Raw genomic sequence first — 19,175 nt, forward strand, 5'->3', positions numbered from 1 at the left:
TAGATTATTTGCAATTTGGTGCTATATTTATATTTTAAAAAACAATTATATATATTTTTTAAACACCTTGAATTTCAGGGGGGTCGCGGGGCTCCGTTGGCGGGGCGCAGCGCCCCTCCAAGACAATGGTAGGGGAAACACTGGATAGTGTTTAATCAACGATAGGTTTCCCCCCCCCCTCAAAGGTGATTGGTTCACTGCATCGCAGGTATTATTGTGATTGGCTCTTGGGCCACATCAAAATTAGACGCGCTGTCATCCTCTCATACTGACACCTGACACCACACATACACACGTAGGGAGAGCCGGGACGAAAGTAACACGGGACAAAAGTAACGGAGCGATTTTATCGGAGCCCAAACAACTTTGACCGGACAAATTACGTCAGAATGATCAGCATTCAATACTTAACAGACCTACTAAATATCAGGTTTAACTGTCAGGAGTAGCTAGTGTTGTCACGATACCAACATTTTGGTTTCGATACCAAGTCAAGAATTGCGATTCTGATTCTTTTTCGATACTTTTCTTAAAAAAAGGGAAACAGTCTTAAATGTAATTATTGTGCTTTATTTCACACCAGAACCATAACACAACCTTTTAAACAATGAGAACAATAAATAAAATAAATGACAAGAATTCGTATTAAATAAAAATGAATACATGTCTCACAGACAGGCCTCGTGGTGTCCGTAGGCTTGCCCTCACTGTCAGAGATATAGCTCAAATACTTCCACATTTCGCTTCTGGCGTCTTTTTTGTCAACAAGCCGAGGCGCAGCGGCAGCTGCACTCCCACTTGCAGCCATGCTTCTCGTTTTCTCACATGCTCTGGCAGCTAGCGCGTGCACGAGAGAGGGGAGGCACTTGAGAGGGGCGGGACTGCAGGCACGGCTGCAGTGCAGGGAGTGGAAGCAGAGCGCTGAACACACACGGCTCTTATTAAAACGGCGCTTTCTCACCGGAGTACTTTTCCCCGTCATTCTTAAAGTACCGATACTAATGAAACGGAGGAATCGTAACATTTTTAACGGCAGGGTATCGCGGTACCTTTCAAGTATCGGTACACCGTGCAACACTAGTCATGAGTCAGTGTCTCTCCCCCAAACTCACACATATACAATTCGATATGAACTGAAGAGCCGCATGAAACTATAGGCAAAGAGCCGCATGCGGCTCGAGAGCCGCGGGTTGGCCACCCCTGATCTACGTTATCAAAAGCTTTTTTGAGATCAATAAATACCCATATTGTGCATTTGTTACTTTCTAATGCTGATGTAAGGTCTTCCATTATTTCCATTAATGCTGTGTTGATCGGTTGCTCCTAAAACCATAGTCATTTATTCTTATCAATAAAATAATAAACAATTTTTCAAGTATTTATCTGACTTAGTGTTAAATAAACGCCCCTGTTCTCTCTCTCTCTCTCTCTCTCTCTCTCTCTCTCTCTCTCTCTCTCTCTCTCTCTCTCTCTCTCTCTCTCTCTCTCTCTCTCTCTCTCTCTCTCTAGTTGCTGCACATGAAGAGTAATAAGTACCTGACGGTGAACAAGCGCCTCCCCGCTCTCCTGGAGAAGAACGCCATGCGGGTCACTCTGGACGGGACGGGGAACGAGGGCTCCTGGCTCTTCATCCAGCCCTTCTGGAAGCTCAGAGCCAACGGAGACAATGTGATTAGCACTCATCTGCAACAGCGTGTTATACATAAACACCAGAGGATAATAACTCGGCTCATTGTCCCCTCAGGACGAATCACAACAATTTAGTGACGGCTGATCTTCTCCACCACCATTAAAATCATCTTCTGATATTTCCATATCTTCCTTGACCTTTCCTCTAGTTACAGTAAAGAAGAGTTATAAAAAATGATTGAGCATGATCAGCACTTAATTAATTATATATCTTTATTGAACAAGGACCATGCATAGAAATACATTGATCTCAAAGAGAAGAGAAGCTTTATGCCAGATTACAGCTAGCAGCTCATTTCCATCTGCAGTCCCTGGACAGGAACACACATAACAACAAGGCCTTCACTATCACGATCATAATAGTTATAATAATATTGTTAAAATATCACTTTATACAAACATATCTGACACTATGTCCTTAAAAAAAAATATATATATATATATATATATTTGTGCAGAATTTATATTGCTGATTCCATTTTTTATTTATTATCAAATCTGATATTTACACATTTTTTTATATTGGATTTAAGCAAATACTTTGGGAAAGGGAGAGAGAAAATATATATTGTGAATTTATTTAGAATATAATAAAAAAATATTGATCTTTTCCCAATATAGTTTAATACAGTATATATATATATATAAAGTATATTGTTTTTGTTTTGTTCTGCAATGAGGCTTATTTGCACTTTTCACAACAGTTAAGGTTCATTTCACAGTGTGTGGTTCTTTTAGGGAGAATTACCATCATTATCATGCCGACGCTTACTTTGTGTCCTATTACTTGTAAAGCGACCTTGGGTCCCTTGAAAGGCGCTATATAAATCCAAGCTATTATTATTATTATTTTATTTGAACAGGTATAGTGGGCAGAACGTGTTTAGTGACTGGTGTTTGTGTCTCAGGTGGTGGTTGGAGACAAAGTGATGCTGAACCCGGTGAACGCCGGGCAGCCGCTGCACGCCTCAAACTACGAGCTGACCGACCATCCGGGCTGCAAAGAGGTGAGACGCAGAGTAATCAGAGCACTGACACAGAATATAGTTCTGGTTCTGATGAGGACTGCATCAGAGACTCTTAGTAAACAGCTGTTCTCCCCCTGCAGGTGAACTCTGTGAACTGCAACACCAGCTGGAAGATCAACCTGTTCATGATGTTCAGCGACAACAGAGAGGAAGTCCTCAAAGGAGTGAGTGACTTTACTGCAGTGCATGCAGAACATACAATAAATACAGCACCTGTGTCCCGGATTGTACCAATGTGTAATAACAAGCACACTCTTTCTATGATACACATATATTTAGATTCAGTTAAACTTAAGGATATTATATCAGCTATAAAGTGTGAATAAACCTCATAACATTTATTTACAAATCAGAATTTTAAAAAAGCTGCGAGAATTTTTCTTAGAATTTGTGCTCATAGTAATTTTTAATACGTTTTTTCCTTTACTTTGGCTTTTTGGAAATCTTTGAATACTACAATACCCATGAGCCTTAGCTGTTGTTGGAATGCAGAAGAAGTAATTGCAGTGGGGACAAAACACAATGCCATGATTACTGAGTTTATCCAAAATTGACCAAAAGATTCCAGAAATAAATTACAGTAATTCAAACAGTGATTTTAGCAAATTGGCTCCTGCAATATGAGCTTGAAGTAGTTAAGCAGAAAATAAGAAAATATACTTTAATTCCTGTTAAACTCTTCTCTCTCAGGGCGAGGTGGTGCGTTTGTTTCACGCCGAGCAGGAGAAGTTTCTGACCTGCGACGAGTACAAGAGCAAACTCCACGTGTTCCTCCGAACGACTCTGAGACAATCTGCCACCTCAGCCACCAGCTCCAACGCTCTGTGGGAGATCGAGGTACACACACACACACGCACACACACACACGCACACACACACACAGCACACGCACACACCACACACTCACACACACACAGCACACACACACACGCACACGCACCACGCACACGCACACCACACGCACACGCACACACACTGAACTTATATCAAACTTCCTCTGTGTTCTGATTGGTCCGTCAGGTTGTCCATCATGACCCTTGTCGTGGGGGGGGCGGGACATTGGAACAGCCTCTATCGCTTCAAACACCTGGCCACCGGAAACTACCTGGCTGCTGAGGTAACCATGGCAACACTGTGTGGAAGGATGTATGAGTGAATGAATGAATGATTTCTGATTGGATTATAAGCATTAACAGCTGATCTGCCACAACAGGAAGTCATCAGTATAAACATTACTATCTACCAATTATCAAATGCTGATACATATAATTTGAATGCCTTTGAAACTAATCCTTGTTTCTCACTTACTAGATTTAGATGCAGATTAGTTTAAAACATTTTATTGTTTGACTTATTGCTAAATTGCTTAAGCTCTCATGCTACTCAAAATGTACCCCTGTTGTATTCCAAATAACTTGTAATAGATAATACTAATCTGTGTTGCATTTATTTGTAACCCTACAGAATCTTAAAAGTAATTTTCTTTTTGAGGGGTTTTCTTGTGTTAGATAATATATTTTTGGGTAACTGTTGTTGTTTTTTTTGCAGGAGAACCCGGGATATAAAGGAGACAGTGCAGAGCCGGCATCTGTAGTGAGTTCACTTCTTTACCATCGTCACACATCAACACCAGTGGGATTTAAACAGTTAATATCACACAGCTCTGGAGAAACTATTTGAATGACTTCTTCTGTTTAAAATAGAGTGTTCCGTCTGTGTATTTGAACCCTTTCACCTCCTGAGCCTCACTGTGACCTCTGACCTCTGTGTAGGTCGACAGCAGTCGCACCAAGCGCTCCCACGGCGAGAGGATCAAGTACAAGTTGGTGGCGGTGGCTCATGGGAACGACATCGCCTCGCTGTTCGAGCTCGACCCGACCACGCTGCAGAAGACCGACTCGTTCGTACCACGGTAAGGAACAATTATGGTTTATTGAATATGAATTAAAGCACGGCATAAAATAACAGGATATATGTTCTACTAAGTTTGGATTTTTTAGAAGATCTGTATAACTTTATTGGACTGAAATAAGGCACATTTTAAATCCTCTTCATCAAGCAATAAGCAAACATGATGAAGGCGTCTGTTGTCCCTTAGTCTGTGATTCTGCATGTGCCATATATACTTTCTTTTTGCAGGGTTTAATATTATACAATTGTACAGGAAGTCTTAATTTGTATGTCAGTTTAACTGTAATCCAAATAGCAAAGTAGATTAGCAGCAGATTGGTATGTAGATTAATTTATCCGGTGAAGCACCACAAGCTAATTCAAAACATTTGAAAGAGGACCATAAAGGACACTAAACCAACTTCAGTGGCTTGAACCTGTTGAACCTGTTTTCTTCCAGAAACTCGTACGTACGACTAAGACATCTGTGCACCAACACCTGGATCCAGAGCACCAACGTCCCCATCGATATCGACGAGGAGAGACCCATCAGACTCATGGTAAGTCCCACTCTAGTTCAAATCTACCTTAGATGCTTTGAATTCACTAGTTTATGTATCATACCTTTGACAGTTTTATGTGTTTTTCTGCTTATGTTAAGACAACAATTATCTTCACAGAACTTCCCCAAACAGGTTTTATTTTAGAAAGAACGTTTGGTTTGTTTTTTAGTAAAGGATGAATGTTTCTCAGTATGTGATATTATTGTACCTCCTCCTGCAGTTAGGAACGTGTCCCACTAAAGAGGATAAGGAGGCGTTTGCCATCGTCTCTGTTCCTGTGATGGAGATCAGAGATCTGGACTTCGCTAACGATGCCAGCGCCATGCTGAGCACCGTGGTGGACCAGTTCGGACAGGGCTTCATCAGCCAGAACGACCGCCGGTAGGTCACTGTGTGTCAATGTGATGTGTGTTTTTTTTGTGTATAATATGAAGTGTATCTACTGTATCTGTTTGCATGCCTTCAGGAAATACTTTTATCTCCCTATGAATTTGTTTTATCTGAAATTGTCAAATTCCTTATGGTTATTCCGCCATGACCTAGCTCAGGGGTGCCCAACCAGTCGATCGTGATCGACCGGTCGATCGCGGGGAGATTCCCTGTCGATCGCGAGATGTGTCTAAAAATAGAACAACAATATTCTGTTTTATCGTTAATGTCCTGTAACATAATCTTCCTGTGCCAGAATAATGCACTTGAACGCATCAAAGCTTTGTGATTGGCCGGCGTGACCCCTGTGTCGGGGCGTCGCTGGTAGGCAGTGGGCAGTGCACTAGTTCGCTAACGTTGTCCGTGTCAACAGGAGTGACAGTCCGCACACACACAAGACCGCAATTATGGCAGAAGCAACACATATATAATTTTCACTCCGAGTGGGAGGATGATTATTTTTGTATCTATTCAAATTCCATCTGTCTCATCTGCAATGCGAGCGTGGCTTTATCGAAGAAGAGTAATTTAGGAGCAGCATTTCAAAACAGTGCACAAACGCTACGAGACGGAATTCCCTCCTAATTCTGCCCTACGCTCCCAAAAGGGGAGGGGCCTGAAAGGACAGCTAAATGCACAGCAGTCCATTTTCACCAGGCCCAACAACAAGAGCAAGGCTGCTACCAGAGCATCTTATCGTGTCAGTCACGTTCTTGCGAAACACATGAAGTCTTTCAAAGACGGCGAAGTTGTGTAAGAAGCATTCCTGGAGGCTGCCGATGTGCTTTTGGCGGACAGTAAAAATAACAGTAGCATTTCAACAGGTTTTTGATATAATAAAAACTCAAGTTAGATACCGTTATTAATCAGCTGTAAGTTTTAGTTTGTTTGAACTTATTCATTATAATTATTGTACAAAATGGTATAAGAATGCAAACTTAAATTGATTATAGTCTATTATCAATTTAGGTTAAGAAACTAGTGTTGCTTGCATCCTATTTTAAAGGCATTTCTTTTTATACTCTACTAAAATGCAACAAAAAAGGGTTTGATTCTATTAATTTAGTCTTTTTTATTGCACTTTGGCAGCAGATTCCTGAGTAGCTTTAGATCTGAGTTGTCTTATTAGTAAGCCTCATTTATACTTTTGTAGCAACACTATTTTTATATAATGGCAAAGAAAGGGTTCAGAGTCTTTTCTTTGTTCCTGTGTCATATGTGGCAGCACTGTCCAATGTTTCTTGAAAACATTACCCACTGTAGTGACGTGTGAATAAACTCCAACTCTGTATCAACAACACTGTTGTGTAACTTCAGTAAAATACTTGTATGTGTGTAGATTAGAAATAGGTAAGATAAAGGATCTGCAGTATTTTATGAAGTATTAATCGTACAAAGGTCAGTTTTATACAAGTAGAAGTGTGTATTCACCTGGTAGGCTGTCGGTAATGGCTACGTCTCTCTATTTGGACTGGTAGATCTTGGCAGACTGGCAACTTTAAAAGTAGCTCTCGGTTCAAAAAAGGTTGGGCACCCCTGACCTAGCTGATGTAGATTAAGGCCCCAGCCACACGAGGATGATAACGGTCATATCCGCTACAGTTCTCTATCATATAGACGGTTCGGCCACACGAGGCCGACATGGAAACGCATAAAATGATAACGATAAAGGGTCTGGATCTGCGAACGAAACGCTCTGGGGGGGAAAACGGCTCCGTGTTTACGCCTATACGATCATTTCCTGATAACGTTGAAGCAATAGCCCCGCCTCTCCCACCTCTCCTGCTCAGAGATCAGCTGCTGGGCTGTCATCAGAGGGGAAGGAAAAGAGAGGCTCCGTTTTGTATTCTTATATAGTCGTTATCAATTAGTTGTAAAGCTCAATAAATAACAAAGAAGACCTCTGACCGGCACTTTTCTAATTTTGTCCGAAGGATTTAAACTTTAACGGACATGTTGACCGGCGGGAAAAAATCAAACTGAAACTCTGCCGCACGGTCCCCTCGTCCCTTGGAAGAGGCGGAGAGGTGGGTGTTTTTCATCTGCTGGTGGACTACCGGAGAGATTTACAGCAGGAGCAAACGCTTGCCTTGGGGAGCGAGAAAAAGAGCCACAGCGGAGAATAAACAGAAGGTCACCATTGGCAACCATTCACGGGAAGTCTTCTTCGCTGCTTTTAAGGCCGGAGTACAGCGCCACTTACAGGCCTGGCATATGTACTACAGCGTCTCCAGCGCTTTCGAGCGGTCTCGTGTGAACGGACACGTTTCTGGTGCCTATCGCGTGTGGACGGAATACTTTTTTGATATCGATTTCGGTCCATTTGCGTTATCGTCCTCGTGTGGCTCCAGCCTAAGATACATTTATTTATTTGTAACATTCAAGAAAAAGTAGCATGTCGCAGTCGCAGAGTTTTTGATTTTTATATTAAGTAGAGAGTACAGATAAAAACTAAAAACTAAGAGAAATTCAGTAAACCGAGAAATTACACAAGAAAATAAGCAAGTACATACAGGAAGACTGACTTAGAGGAATACTTAATATACAAAAAATGTTGCCGGTCAGGTTTGCCATCAAGCTGCTGGAGGACGTGGTTTTCTTCGTGGCTGACGTCATCAACAGCGGGCAGGCGGTCCTGGATGTAAACATGTCCAAAGCCAACCGAGAGAGACAGAAACTGATGAGAGAACAGAACATCCTCAAACAGGTGAGATCCAAGAATCACTCAGGTACAAGTAATTAAGAAGCAGATGCAGGAACCAGGACTACAGTATTCCTTGATTGTATGTTTCAGATCTTTGGCATCCTGAAGGCCCCCTTTAAGGACCGGGGGGAAGGGGAGGGTCCTCTGCTGCGTCTGGAGGAGCTGGCGGACCAGAAGAACTCTCCCTACCAGTACATGTTCAGACTCTGCTATCGAGTCCTCCGACACTCCCAGGAGGACTACCGCAAGAACCAGGTGAGGAGGAAGAGGATGAAAATAATGCCGATGAAGACCCAAGTTGTCAAATATCTGTTAAATCTACTTAAAATGTGTTCAGATACAGTTTTCCTGTATCAAAGGGTGCACCCCTAGGGTTCTGTACTGGGACCATTTCTGTTTTCTAAATATACAAATAAAATCTTGTATCGATCTAAATGCAATGTAATGTAATCTATGCTGATGATACTCTTATCTGCTGTTCTTATCAGTAAAACAAACTGAATTTTGGCATTCCCATTAAAAGAGACGCTACAGTAATTTAGTCTTGAACTTACATAAAGCTGGGGGTCTCACAAGAGAAAGATTAAAATAAAAATGGCAATTCGCCAATGTTGTCCTAAATACCAACGTCCAGTTTTTAATGAAAGTCCGAAGCCCAAGCCGAGATATTTTCTTTTCGATTTTGAAAAGCTTGCTCCAGAGACACAAACGACTTTCAAACGTGTGAGAAATGTGAGATGTTTTCTCGAATGACAAATAAACCTAATTTAACCAAAGTTAGTGTTGAAGGACCAATCCAAACTTGAAACACTTAAATTGTAAAAAGTTTGTATTTAGGTATTGTTATCATTATTATAAATTATTTAATATATTTATACTATGATGAGATTATGAATTGTTTGATAGAAGCATAACACATTTTGTTTTCTTTTTCCTTTATGTACAATTCTAAATATACATGACTTCCCTGGTCAGTTATTCTTTTTTTAACTTTCTGAGTCTTCTTCACCTTCCTCCCCCTTCAGGAGCACATAGCGAAGCAGTTCGGTGTGATGCAGAGTCAGATCGGTTATGACATCCTGGCTGAGGACACCATCACCGCCCTGCTGCACAACAACCGAAAACTGCTGGAAAAACACATCACCAAGACCGAGGTGGAGACCTTCGTCAGCCTGGTCCGCAAGAACAGAGAGCCCAGGTACACATGGAGGGAGGAAGCAGAGGGTAGAGGCCCTCAATATGTTGGTGGTATATTTATTCTTATTTTGTGTTTGTGTTTGTACAGGTTTCTGGACTACCTGTCAGATCTGTGTGTGTCCAACAACGTGGCCATCCCCGTCACTCAGGAGCTCATCTGTAAATGTGTACTGGACCCCAAAAACCAGGATATCCTCATCAAGACAGAGTGAGGAGGGAGGGAGGGAGAGAAGGAGGGATGATCTGTAACCCCTCAGTTACCAATGATTTTTGCATCATTAAAGGCCTTATTTGCACTGGATTCAAATTAAAGGGGGAGGTTGGGAATGAAATATACTCTGTGCTTCACTGTAGTTGAACACTACTCGTATTTAGTTGAGTGGCAAAGACACTTATGATAACAATTCCAGATTCAAGATTCAAAGGTTTTATTGACATATGCACAAAGCTACAGCGTATAAATGGAAATAAAATTATTCTGACCTGAGCTCCTCCAACAATGCAACATATATAATAAAATACAAAATAAAAAGTAGTGCAAAAAGTCTATGTACATGTCAATAGAATATGGGATATTGTACATATCCCATATTCTACAACAGAGTATGAAATTAATAATGTAAATTAAGACAAAATGAAATACGGTTTATTGCGGTGATAACTATTTATATAAATTTGTATATTGCAAGATGACAACAGGAATGTTTATCAGGGCACTTAACAGAGCTCAGGTGTTTAGCAGTCTTTGTAATTGCAGTCAGTAATTGTGTGTAAAAGTGGGATTTCTCGCAAAGTTATAGCACAAGCAAATTATCCCAGAGATACACTACTGAGGATATCAACATGTTATAATTTAACTTTATTTCTGTTTTGTCCCTTCCAGACGTCGTGTCCCCAAAGATGCGACCCCTGGTGGTGGAGAATACATCGGGATGGAAGACTATGGAGATGATGACGAGGTGACTCTTAATGCATCTGTTTATTATTATGTAATTAAATTGGTTTGTAAAGTTGTCAATTCTAAGATCTAATGACAAATGAATCAGGCATGGAAATGTCTTTTATACCACTTGGTTGGAAATTAAATGCATCAAAGGTTCAGGGCTAGGATCGAACCAGCGACGATTGTATCATAGTCTCACAGTTACTATAAAGTTTGGGTACTCCTATCTTAGAATACATTTAACAGCTTTCCATTTACTTAACATGTTTAGCACGGCTGTGTACATTTTACCAGCGCTGGATGAAGATGGGACCGTGAGTTTTCTGAAAGCAGAACATTCAAATACGTTGCATTTCTGAAGATTCAAGAGTTTTTCTCTCTGCCTAATAGAGATAGACAAAGCCATGTTTACAGCTTTAAAAGTCCCCTATTATTCTGTTTTTCATCAATATATTATAGGTCTCAGATATATACAAAACATGTCTCTGAAGTGTTTGGCTCGAAACACCAAACAGATCATTGCAGCATTACCCATAATCCCCTCTGTTTCAGCCCTGTTTCCAAAGTGCTGATTCTCTGTCTGTTACTTTAGATGAAAATAAGGAGCCCCTCCCCACGCCCCTCTGAGAGAGATTTGGTTACAAAGAACTCAATGGTGCTCTAGGAGGAGATTCAGGTGATAAGGTGGGGGGGGGGTTACCTTGGTTGGTGATTGGCTAATGGTTACACAAGCCAAAAAAATCGTTATGACATCATAAAGTGGCCAAAATCTGATCAGCTCATTTTCAGACAGGTTTTTATATAAATGGATCAGAACAAAAAGTGAGAGAATCTTTTTTCCTGAAACTTTCAGAGTCTCTTTACACAGAGGGGACACATGTTTATGTATAAAAGACAGGAAAATGTGGATTTTGCATAATAGGTGACCTTTAACAAATGAAGCTGAGGATGCAGAATTCTGTCTAATCTGATCTAGTTGTATTCTCTTCCTGCAGGTGTGGCTGGTGTGGACAGACAAGACCAATGAGAAGCAGGAGAAGGGCATCAGACAGCTGGCTCAGGAGGCAAGACAAGGGAACGCTCACGATGAGAACGTCCTCACCTACTACAGGTAGATAAAGATGGAGGGGTTATCCACAGAAAATGTTATGAAAATCACAATATTTGCTTCCCTTATACATCAAGTTCACTCTAGAATGATAATACAAGAAAACAGTCATATTCAGAGCCATGGTCAGCTGGAATTCTTTACCGGTCTATGTCATTCAGGAAAATTCTCAAGTACATTTCAAAAGGTGGCTTAAAAAATTATCTCAGTATTATAAAGTATAATTGAACTGTGCCTGTGGCTATGTACTGTATTATTATGTTTAATTTAATTATTTGTATTTTCTTGTTTGGCCTTATGATGGCTAAAATTGGATGACCATTTTAGTTTTCACTTCATATAGCATTGTAAATTGCATGAAATTATTAGCTGTTTTGTTTTAGTTTTGTTTTATGTATGTTTTGTGTGTGTGAGGAAGAATAACCAATGCTCACGCTAGTGCTAATGGGGATCCTAATACATCAGAATTAGAATACCTTTATTAGTGCCACAGAGGGGACATTTACATTGTTTCACCAGAAAAGATCCAAATACAGCTTAATGTTACCTAAGTAGCATGCATAAAACAAATATTAAAGATACAAAAAAAATTATAATAAAGACAAGGTTACACAATTTACAAAAAAACAGCCAGGTATATATTGCACAGTTATTAACGGCATATATACATATTGCACATAATTCAAAAATTGCACATATTGCACATATTGCACATAGTGCACATATTGCACATATTGCACATATTGCACATATTGCACATATTGCACATATTGCACACATTGCACATAGTTGGTGGTTAACAACAAGGAGTGTTATAAGTTATTATTAGAGAGTGTTATAAGTTAGTATTAGAGAATTAAAGAATAAGAATAAGAAAGCAGAGTCTCTCTCTTTGTGTTTCCTCAGGTACCAGCTGAAGCTCTTTGCCCGGATGTGTCTGGACCGTCAGTATCTGGCGATAGACGAGATCTCCAAGCAGCTGGATGTGGAGCTCATCTTCCTGTGCATGATGGACGAGACGCTGCCCTTTGACCTCCGGGCCTCCTTCTGCCGCCTCATGCTCCACGCCCATGTAGATCGGGACCCTCAGGAGCTGGTGACCCCTGTGAAGTTCGCTCGCCTCTGGACCGAGATCCCCTCCTCCATCACCATCAAAGAGTAGGTCAATTTTAAACGTCACCTATTATGCAAAATCCACTTTTTCCTGTCTTTTATACATCAACATGTGTCCCCTCTGTGTAAAGAGATTCTGAAAGTTTCAGGAAAAAAGATTCGCTCACTTTTTGTCCTGATCCATTTATAAAAAAAGCTGAAAATGAGCTGATCATATTTTGGCCACTTTATGATGTCATAACGATTTTTTGGCTTATGTAGCCATTAGCTAATCACCAAGGTAACCCCCCCCCCCCACCTTATCACCTGAATCTCCTCCTAGAGCACCATGGTGTTCTTTGTAACCAAATCTCTCTCAGAGGGGCGTGGGGAGGGGCTCCTTATTTTCATCTAAAGTAACAGACAGAGAATCAGCACGTTTGAAACAGAGCTGAAACAGAGGGGATTATGGGTAATGCTGCAAAGATCTGTTTGGTGTTTCGAGCCAAACACTTCTGAGACATGTTTTGTATATATCGTAGACCTATAATATATTGATGAAAAGCAGTATAATAGGGGACTTTTAATATTCAAGCAATGTGTTATGGGGATTGTGGAGGGTGTGTTTTTTATCTTGCCTAAAAGGTTTACTGGATTTAAGGCACATGGAGCCTACATAGCTGTCAGAGAAACATAACATTTATCATATATTTAATGTCTACTAACTGGTAATATGGTGCGCTATCAACCTAGTTTGGGATTTGGACTTTGGGTGATTATCTCAGCTTTTTAAAGGCTTCTTCGCCTGTGTTCAACACAGCTTCTGCCTGAGTACATGAACCTCACTTTCACAGATGTTTAATGCCCAATTTGTGAGAAAACCTTTGTTTGGGCCACAAATGTCTGTCAAATCTCATGTTGCAGGTGAAGTGACCAGAGGATGATCATTTTGAAGCCTGGATAGCTCAGTCGGTAGAACATCAGACTTTTAATCTGAGGGTCCCTGTTCAGGCACTACGTCTATTGTGTCACTCAAGTCCTTTCTAAAGCTAACATTTGTCTATTAGACAAAGTCCGCTTGTTGCATTCGTGGTAGTCTGTTTCCTACCAGAATATCTAGGTGTATCAAAGTAACACTCACAGGTCTTTAAGGCCCCATTTTTAAGTGACTCATCATTTACACTTAACCACAGATCTCTCTGGTTGCCACATTGCTGATCTCCTTGCAAATGTTGGTATGCATACTTTCACTACTACAGAGGCTTTTAGAGCCTGGATAGCTCAGTCGGTAGAGCATCAGGTTTTTCATCTGAGGGTCCAGGGTTCAAGTCCCTGTTCAGGCGTAAGTCTATTGTGTGATGTGACTCAAGTCCTCTCTAAAGCTAACACTTGTCTGCTAGACAAAGTCTTTGTGTTGCATTTGTGGTAGTCTGTTCCCTACCAGACTATCTAGCAGTGACGTGCGGTGAGGTTCATGGCTGGTGAGGCACTGACTCTTTCAGAGTCAGACTTACAAATATTATATTCTGACCTTAATCGAAATATTCTGTTATTTTCAAAAGCTTTTTTGGTCTGATGTTTCGATTCATTTTAAACAGACTGTTCAACAAAAGGATACCCACAATCTAAATATTGGATTGTTCTTTCTTAGTAAGATCCAATTTTCATTACCAATGTGGTCTTACCTTGACTTGAAGATGAAGTCCATGCTATCCTTCTGGACAACAATCTCTATTACTTTTTTGTAAAAGTCCTCCTTATCTTCCTCTAGTTTCAAAAGTCTAGTTTGTTGTTCGCGTCTATACCGTCTCTGCGTAGAATAACAGTAGCAACAAGGACCTGTGGGCTCACGTGCGCCCCCTTCAGTGCGGCAGAGGTTATGGCTGCCTCCCCTGGTGCTTTTTTCATTGCCGTTGTACGGCGAGCCTAAATATCATATATACGTGAAATAAGTTATTTAGAGACTATGGATGGCGAGGATAAATGTAATGAAGGGATCTACAAACATTACATTGGTGACCTACAGTGAGATGGTGCAGGCATGCGCTTAGTGCCCGCTTTCCAGCCAGTTTCTGTGAGGTGACGCATTTTGAGGTGAGGCAGAGCTCATCTGTGCCTCACCTTACCACACAGTAACTGGCTTGAGCGTGCTCACAAAATAAGTGCCCGCGCTACATTAGTGCCCGCGTTCCAGCAAGTTACTGTGGGCTTACGTGAGGCAGAGCTCGTCCCTGCCTCACTCCTCATCGCTCCCATGTAGTTGTAGCGGAGCTTGGCACATTTGCTGATTTTGACTATAAAAAGCGATTGGAATCATACATAAATCACATTTACAACACAGATCAGTGGAGACATTTTATTATTATTACTATTTAGTTTTTCTTTAGTTGTTTTTCCGTTACATTGTAGTATGGCCAGTCTATGAGTATGACAGTGAGGCTTGCCTCCCTGGACATGCACGTCGCTGCTATCTAGATACATCCAAGTCACTCGCACAGGTCTTCAGGCACCATTTATAAGTGCCTCATCTTTAACACTCAACCACAGATCTCACGGGTTGGCATATTGCTGATCTCATTGAAAGCTATCTTGATTGTCTGATACTTAATGCAAATGTGAGTATTCAGCCTTTCACTGCTAAGCTGTCTCTCAGAGCCTGGATAGCTCAGTCGGTAGAGCATCAGACTTTTAATCTGAGGGTCCAGGGTTCAAGTCCCTGTTCAGGCGTAAATCTATTGTGTGATGTGACTCAAGTCCTCTCTAAAGCTAACACTTGTCTGCTAGACAAAGTCAGCTTGTTGCATTCGTGTTTGTCTGTTCCCTACCAGACTATCTAGATACATCCAAGTCACTCGCACAGGTCTTCAGGGCCCCATTTATAAGTGACTCATCTTTAACACTCAACCACAGATCTCACGGGTTGGCATATTGCTGATCTCATTGAAAGCTATCTTGATTGTCTGATACTTAATGCAAATGTGGGTATTCAGCCTTTCACTGCTAAGGTGTCTCTCAGAGCCTGGATAGCTCAGTCGGTAGAGCATCAGACTTTTAATCTGAGGGTCCAGGGTTCAAGTCCCTGTTCAGGCGTAAATCTATTGTGTGATGTGACTCAAGTCCTCTCTAAAGCTAACACTTGTCTGCGAGACAAAGTCTTTGTGTTGCATTCGTGGTAGTCTGTTCCCTACCAGACTATCTAGATAGGTCTTCAAGGCCCCATTTATAAGTGCCTCATAATTTCCACTCAACCAAAGATCTCTCAGGTTGGCATATTGCTGATCTCATTGAAAGCTATCTTGATTGTCTGATACTTAATGCAAATATGGGTATTCAGCCTTTCACTGCTAAGCTGTCTCTCAGAGCCTGGATAGCTCAGTCGGTAGAGCATCAGACTTTTAATCTGAGGGTCCAGGGTTCAAGTCCCTGTTCAGGCGTACATCTATTGTGTGATGTGACTCAAGTCCTCTCTGAAGCTAACATTCGTCTGCTAGACAAAGTCAGCTTGTTGCATTCGTGTTTGTCTGTTCCCTACCAGACTATCTAGATAAATCCAAGTCACTCGCACAGGTCTTCAGGGCACCATTTATAAGTGCCTCATCTTTAACATTCAACCACAGATCTCACGGGTTGGCATATTGCTGATCTCATTGAAAGCTATCTTGATTGTCTGATACTTAATGCAAATGTGGGTATTCAGCCTTTCACTGCTAAGGTGTCTCTCAGAGCCTGGATAGCTCAGTCGGTAGAGCATCAGACTTTTAATCTGAGGGTCCAGGGTTCAAGTCCCTGTTCAGGCGTAAATCTATTGTGTGATGTGACTCAAGTCCTCTCTAAAGCTAACACTTGTCTGCGAGACAAAGTCTTTGTGTTGCATTCGTGGTAGTCTGTTCCCTACCAGACTATCTAGATAGGTCTTCAAGGCCCCATTTATAAGTGCCTCATAATTTCCACTCAACCAAAGATCTCTCAGGTTGGCATATTGCTGATCTCATTGAAAGCTATCTTGATTGTCTGATACTTAATGCAAATGTGGGTATTCAGCCTTTCACTGCTAAGCTGTCTCTCAGAGCCTGGATAGCTCAGTCGGTAGAGCATCAGACTTTTAATCTGAGGGTCCAGGGTTCAAGTCCCTGTTCAGGCGTAAATCTATTGTGTGATGTGACTCAAGTCCTCTCTAAAGCTAACACTTGTCTGCTAGACAAAGTCTTTGTGTTGCATTCGTGGTAGTCTGTTCCCTACCAGACTATCTAGATAGGTCTTCAAGGCCCCATTTATAAGTGCCTCATAATTTACCACTCAACCAAAGATCTCTCAGGTTGGCATATTGCTGATCTCATTGAAAGCTATCTTGATTGTCTGATACTTAATGCAAATGTGGGTATTCAGCCTTTCACTGCTAAGCTGTCTCTCAGAGCCTGGATAGCTCAGTCGGTAGAGCATCAGACTTTTAATCTGAGGGTCCAGGGTTCAAGTCCCTGTTCAGGCGTAAATCTATTGTGTGATGTGACTCAAGTCCTCTCTAAAGCTAACACTTGTCTGCTAGATAAAGTATTTGTGTTGCATTCGTGGTAGTCTGTTCCCTACCAGACTATCTAGATAGGTCTTCAAGGCCCCATTTATAAGTGCCTCATAATTTCCACTCAACCAAAGATCTCTCAGGTTGGCATATTGCTGATCTCATTGAAAGCTATCTTGATTGTCTGATACTTAATGCAAATATGGGTATTCAGCCTTTCACTGCTAAGCTGTCTCTCAGAGCCTGGATAGCTCAGTCGGTAGAGCATCAGACTTTTAATCTGAGGGTCCAGGGTTCAAGTCCCTGTTCAGGCGTACATCTATTGTGTGATGTGACTCAAGTCCTCTCTGAAGCTAACATTCGTCTGCTAGACAAAGTCAGCTTGTTGCATTCGTGTTTGTCTGTTCCCTACCAGACTATCTAGATAAATCCAAGTCACTCGCACAGGTCTTCAGGGCCCCATTTATAAGTGCCTCATCTTTAACACTCAACCACAGATCTCACGGGTTGGCATATTGCTGATCTCATTGAAAGCTATCTTGATTGTCTGATACTTAATGCAAATGTGGGTATTCAGCCTTTCACTGCTAAGCTGTCTCTCAGAGCCTGGATAGCTCAGTCGGTAGAGCATCAGACTTTTAATCTGAGGGTCCAGGGTTCAAGTCCCTGTTCAGGCGTAAATCTATTGTGTGATGTGACTCAAGTCCTCTCTAAAGCTAACACTTGTCTGCTAGATAAAGTCTTTGTGTTGCATTCGTGGTAGTCTGTTCCCTACCAGACTATCTAGATAGGTCTTCAAGGCCCCATTTATAAGTGCCTCATAATTTCCACTCAACCAAAGATCTCTCAGATTGGCATATTGCTGATCTCATTGAAAGCTATCTTGATTGTCTGATACTTAATGCAAATGTGAGTATTCAGACTTTCACTGCTAAACTGTATCTCAGAGCCTGGATAGCTCAGTCGGTAGAGCATCAGACTTTTAATCTGAGGGTCCAGGGTTCAAGTCCCTGTTCAGGCGTACATCTATTGTGTGATGTGACTCAAGTCCTCTCTAAAGCTAACACTTGTCTGCTAGACAAAGTCTTTGTGTTGCATTCGTGGTAGTCTGTTCCCTACCAGACAATCTAGATAAATCCAAGTCACTCGCACAGGTCTTCAAGGCCCCATTTATAAGTGCCTCATCTTTAACACTCAACCACAGATCTCTGCTAGACAAAGTCTTTGTGTTGCATTCATGGTAGTCTGTTCCCTACCAGACTATCTAGATCGGTCTTCAAGGCCCCATTTATAAGTGCCTCATAATTTCCACTCAACCAAAGATCTCTCAGGTTGGCATATTGCTGATCTCATTGAAAGCTATCTTGATTGTCTGATACTTAATGCAAATATGGGTATTCAGCCTTTCACTGCTAAGCTGTCTCTCAGAGCCTGGATAGCTCAGTCGGTAGAGCATCAGACTTTTAATCTGAGGGTCCAGGGTTCAAGTCCCTGTTCAGGCGTACATCTATTGTGTGATGTGACTCAAGTCCTCTCTGAAGCTAACATTCGTCTGCTAGACAAAGTCAGCTTGTTGCATTCGTGTTTGTCTGTTCCCTACCAGACTATCTAGATAAATCCAAGTCACTCGCACAGGTCTTCAGGGCCCCATTTATAAGTGCCTCATCTTTAACACTCAACCACAGATCTCACGGGTTGGCATATTGCTGATCTCATTGAAAGCTATCTTGATTGTCTGATACTTAATGCAAATGTGGGTATTCAGCCTTTCACTGCTAAGGTGTCTCTCAGAGCCTGGATAGCTCAGTCGGTAGAGCATCAGACTTTTAATCTGAGGGTCCAGGGTTCAAGTCCCTGTTCAGGCGTAAATCTATTGTGTGATGTGACTCAAGTCCTCTCTAAAGCTAACACTTGTCTGCGAGACAAAGTCTTTGTGTTGCATTCGTGGTAGTCTGTTCCCTACCAGACTATCTAGATAGGTCTTCAAGGCCCCATTTATAAGTGCCTCATATTTTC

The 19,175-nt window shown here is 41.5% G+C and overlaps 1 protein-coding gene and 12 non-coding genes across 13 annotated transcripts in view; all 13 read left to right on the plus strand.

The window, feature by feature from the left end:
* Positions 1-12,709, plus strand: part of LOC117536300 (inositol 1,4,5-trisphosphate receptor type 3-like) — a gene marked incomplete at its 3' end in the record, with an annotated part of 40,031 nt that extends 27,322 nt beyond the window's left edge. Inside the window, 17 exon segments of the mRNA XM_034201091.1 lie at positions 1,510-1,668; positions 2,598-2,696; positions 2,798-2,881; positions 3,408-3,554; positions 3,738-3,761; positions 3,763-3,834; positions 4,266-4,310; positions 4,490-4,629; positions 5,068-5,167; positions 5,391-5,551; positions 8,165-8,306; positions 8,394-8,558; positions 9,329-9,501; positions 9,589-9,708; positions 10,384-10,459; positions 11,439-11,554; positions 12,458-12,709. Coding sequence (XP_034056982.1) covers positions 1,510-1,668; positions 2,598-2,696; positions 2,798-2,881; positions 3,408-3,554; positions 3,738-3,761; positions 3,763-3,834; positions 4,266-4,310; positions 4,490-4,629; positions 5,068-5,167; positions 5,391-5,551; positions 8,165-8,306; positions 8,394-8,558; positions 9,329-9,501; positions 9,589-9,708; positions 10,384-10,459; positions 11,439-11,554; positions 12,458-12,709 — 2,075 coding nt within the window.
* Positions 12,710-13,913: 1,204 nt separating this feature from the next.
* On the plus strand, positions 13,914-13,986 carry trnak-uuu. Its single transcript has one exon. It is a non-coding gene; the product is annotated as a tRNA-Lys (tRNA).
* Positions 13,987-15,297: 1,311 nt separating this feature from the next.
* On the plus strand, positions 15,298-15,370 carry trnak-uuu. The gene has a single exon. It is a non-coding gene; the product is annotated as a tRNA-Lys (tRNA).
* A 290-nt stretch (positions 15,371-15,660) lies between these two features.
* trnak-uuu lies at positions 15,661-15,733 on the plus strand. The gene has a single exon. It is a non-coding gene; the product is annotated as a tRNA-Lys (tRNA).
* A 271-nt stretch (positions 15,734-16,004) lies between these two features.
* trnak-uuu lies at positions 16,005-16,077 on the plus strand. Its single transcript has one exon. It is a non-coding gene; the product is annotated as a tRNA-Lys (tRNA).
* A 290-nt stretch (positions 16,078-16,367) lies between these two features.
* trnak-uuu lies at positions 16,368-16,440 on the plus strand. Its single transcript has one exon. It is a non-coding gene; the product is annotated as a tRNA-Lys (tRNA).
* Positions 16,441-16,711: 271 nt separating this feature from the next.
* Positions 16,712-16,784, plus strand: trnak-uuu. Its single transcript has one exon. It is a non-coding gene; the product is annotated as a tRNA-Lys (tRNA).
* A 272-nt stretch (positions 16,785-17,056) lies between these two features.
* On the plus strand, positions 17,057-17,129 carry trnak-uuu. The gene has a single exon. It is a non-coding gene; the product is annotated as a tRNA-Lys (tRNA).
* A 271-nt stretch (positions 17,130-17,400) lies between these two features.
* On the plus strand, positions 17,401-17,473 carry trnak-uuu. The gene has a single exon. It is a non-coding gene; the product is annotated as a tRNA-Lys (tRNA).
* Positions 17,474-17,763: 290 nt separating this feature from the next.
* trnak-uuu lies at positions 17,764-17,836 on the plus strand. Its single transcript has one exon. It is a non-coding gene; the product is annotated as a tRNA-Lys (tRNA).
* Positions 17,837-18,107: 271 nt separating this feature from the next.
* trnak-uuu lies at positions 18,108-18,180 on the plus strand. The gene has a single exon. It is a non-coding gene; the product is annotated as a tRNA-Lys (tRNA).
* Positions 18,181-18,588: 408 nt separating this feature from the next.
* On the plus strand, positions 18,589-18,661 carry trnak-uuu. The gene has a single exon. It is a non-coding gene; the product is annotated as a tRNA-Lys (tRNA).
* A 290-nt stretch (positions 18,662-18,951) lies between these two features.
* trnak-uuu lies at positions 18,952-19,024 on the plus strand. Its single transcript has one exon. It is a non-coding gene; the product is annotated as a tRNA-Lys (tRNA).
* Positions 19,025-19,175: the final 151 nt, after the last annotated feature.

Source organism: Gymnodraco acuticeps, unplaced genomic scaffold, assembly GCF_902827175.1.
Source record: "Gymnodraco acuticeps unplaced genomic scaffold, fGymAcu1.1, whole genome shotgun sequence".
NCBI lineage: Eukaryota > Metazoa > Chordata > Actinopteri > Perciformes > Bathydraconidae > Gymnodraco > Gymnodraco acuticeps.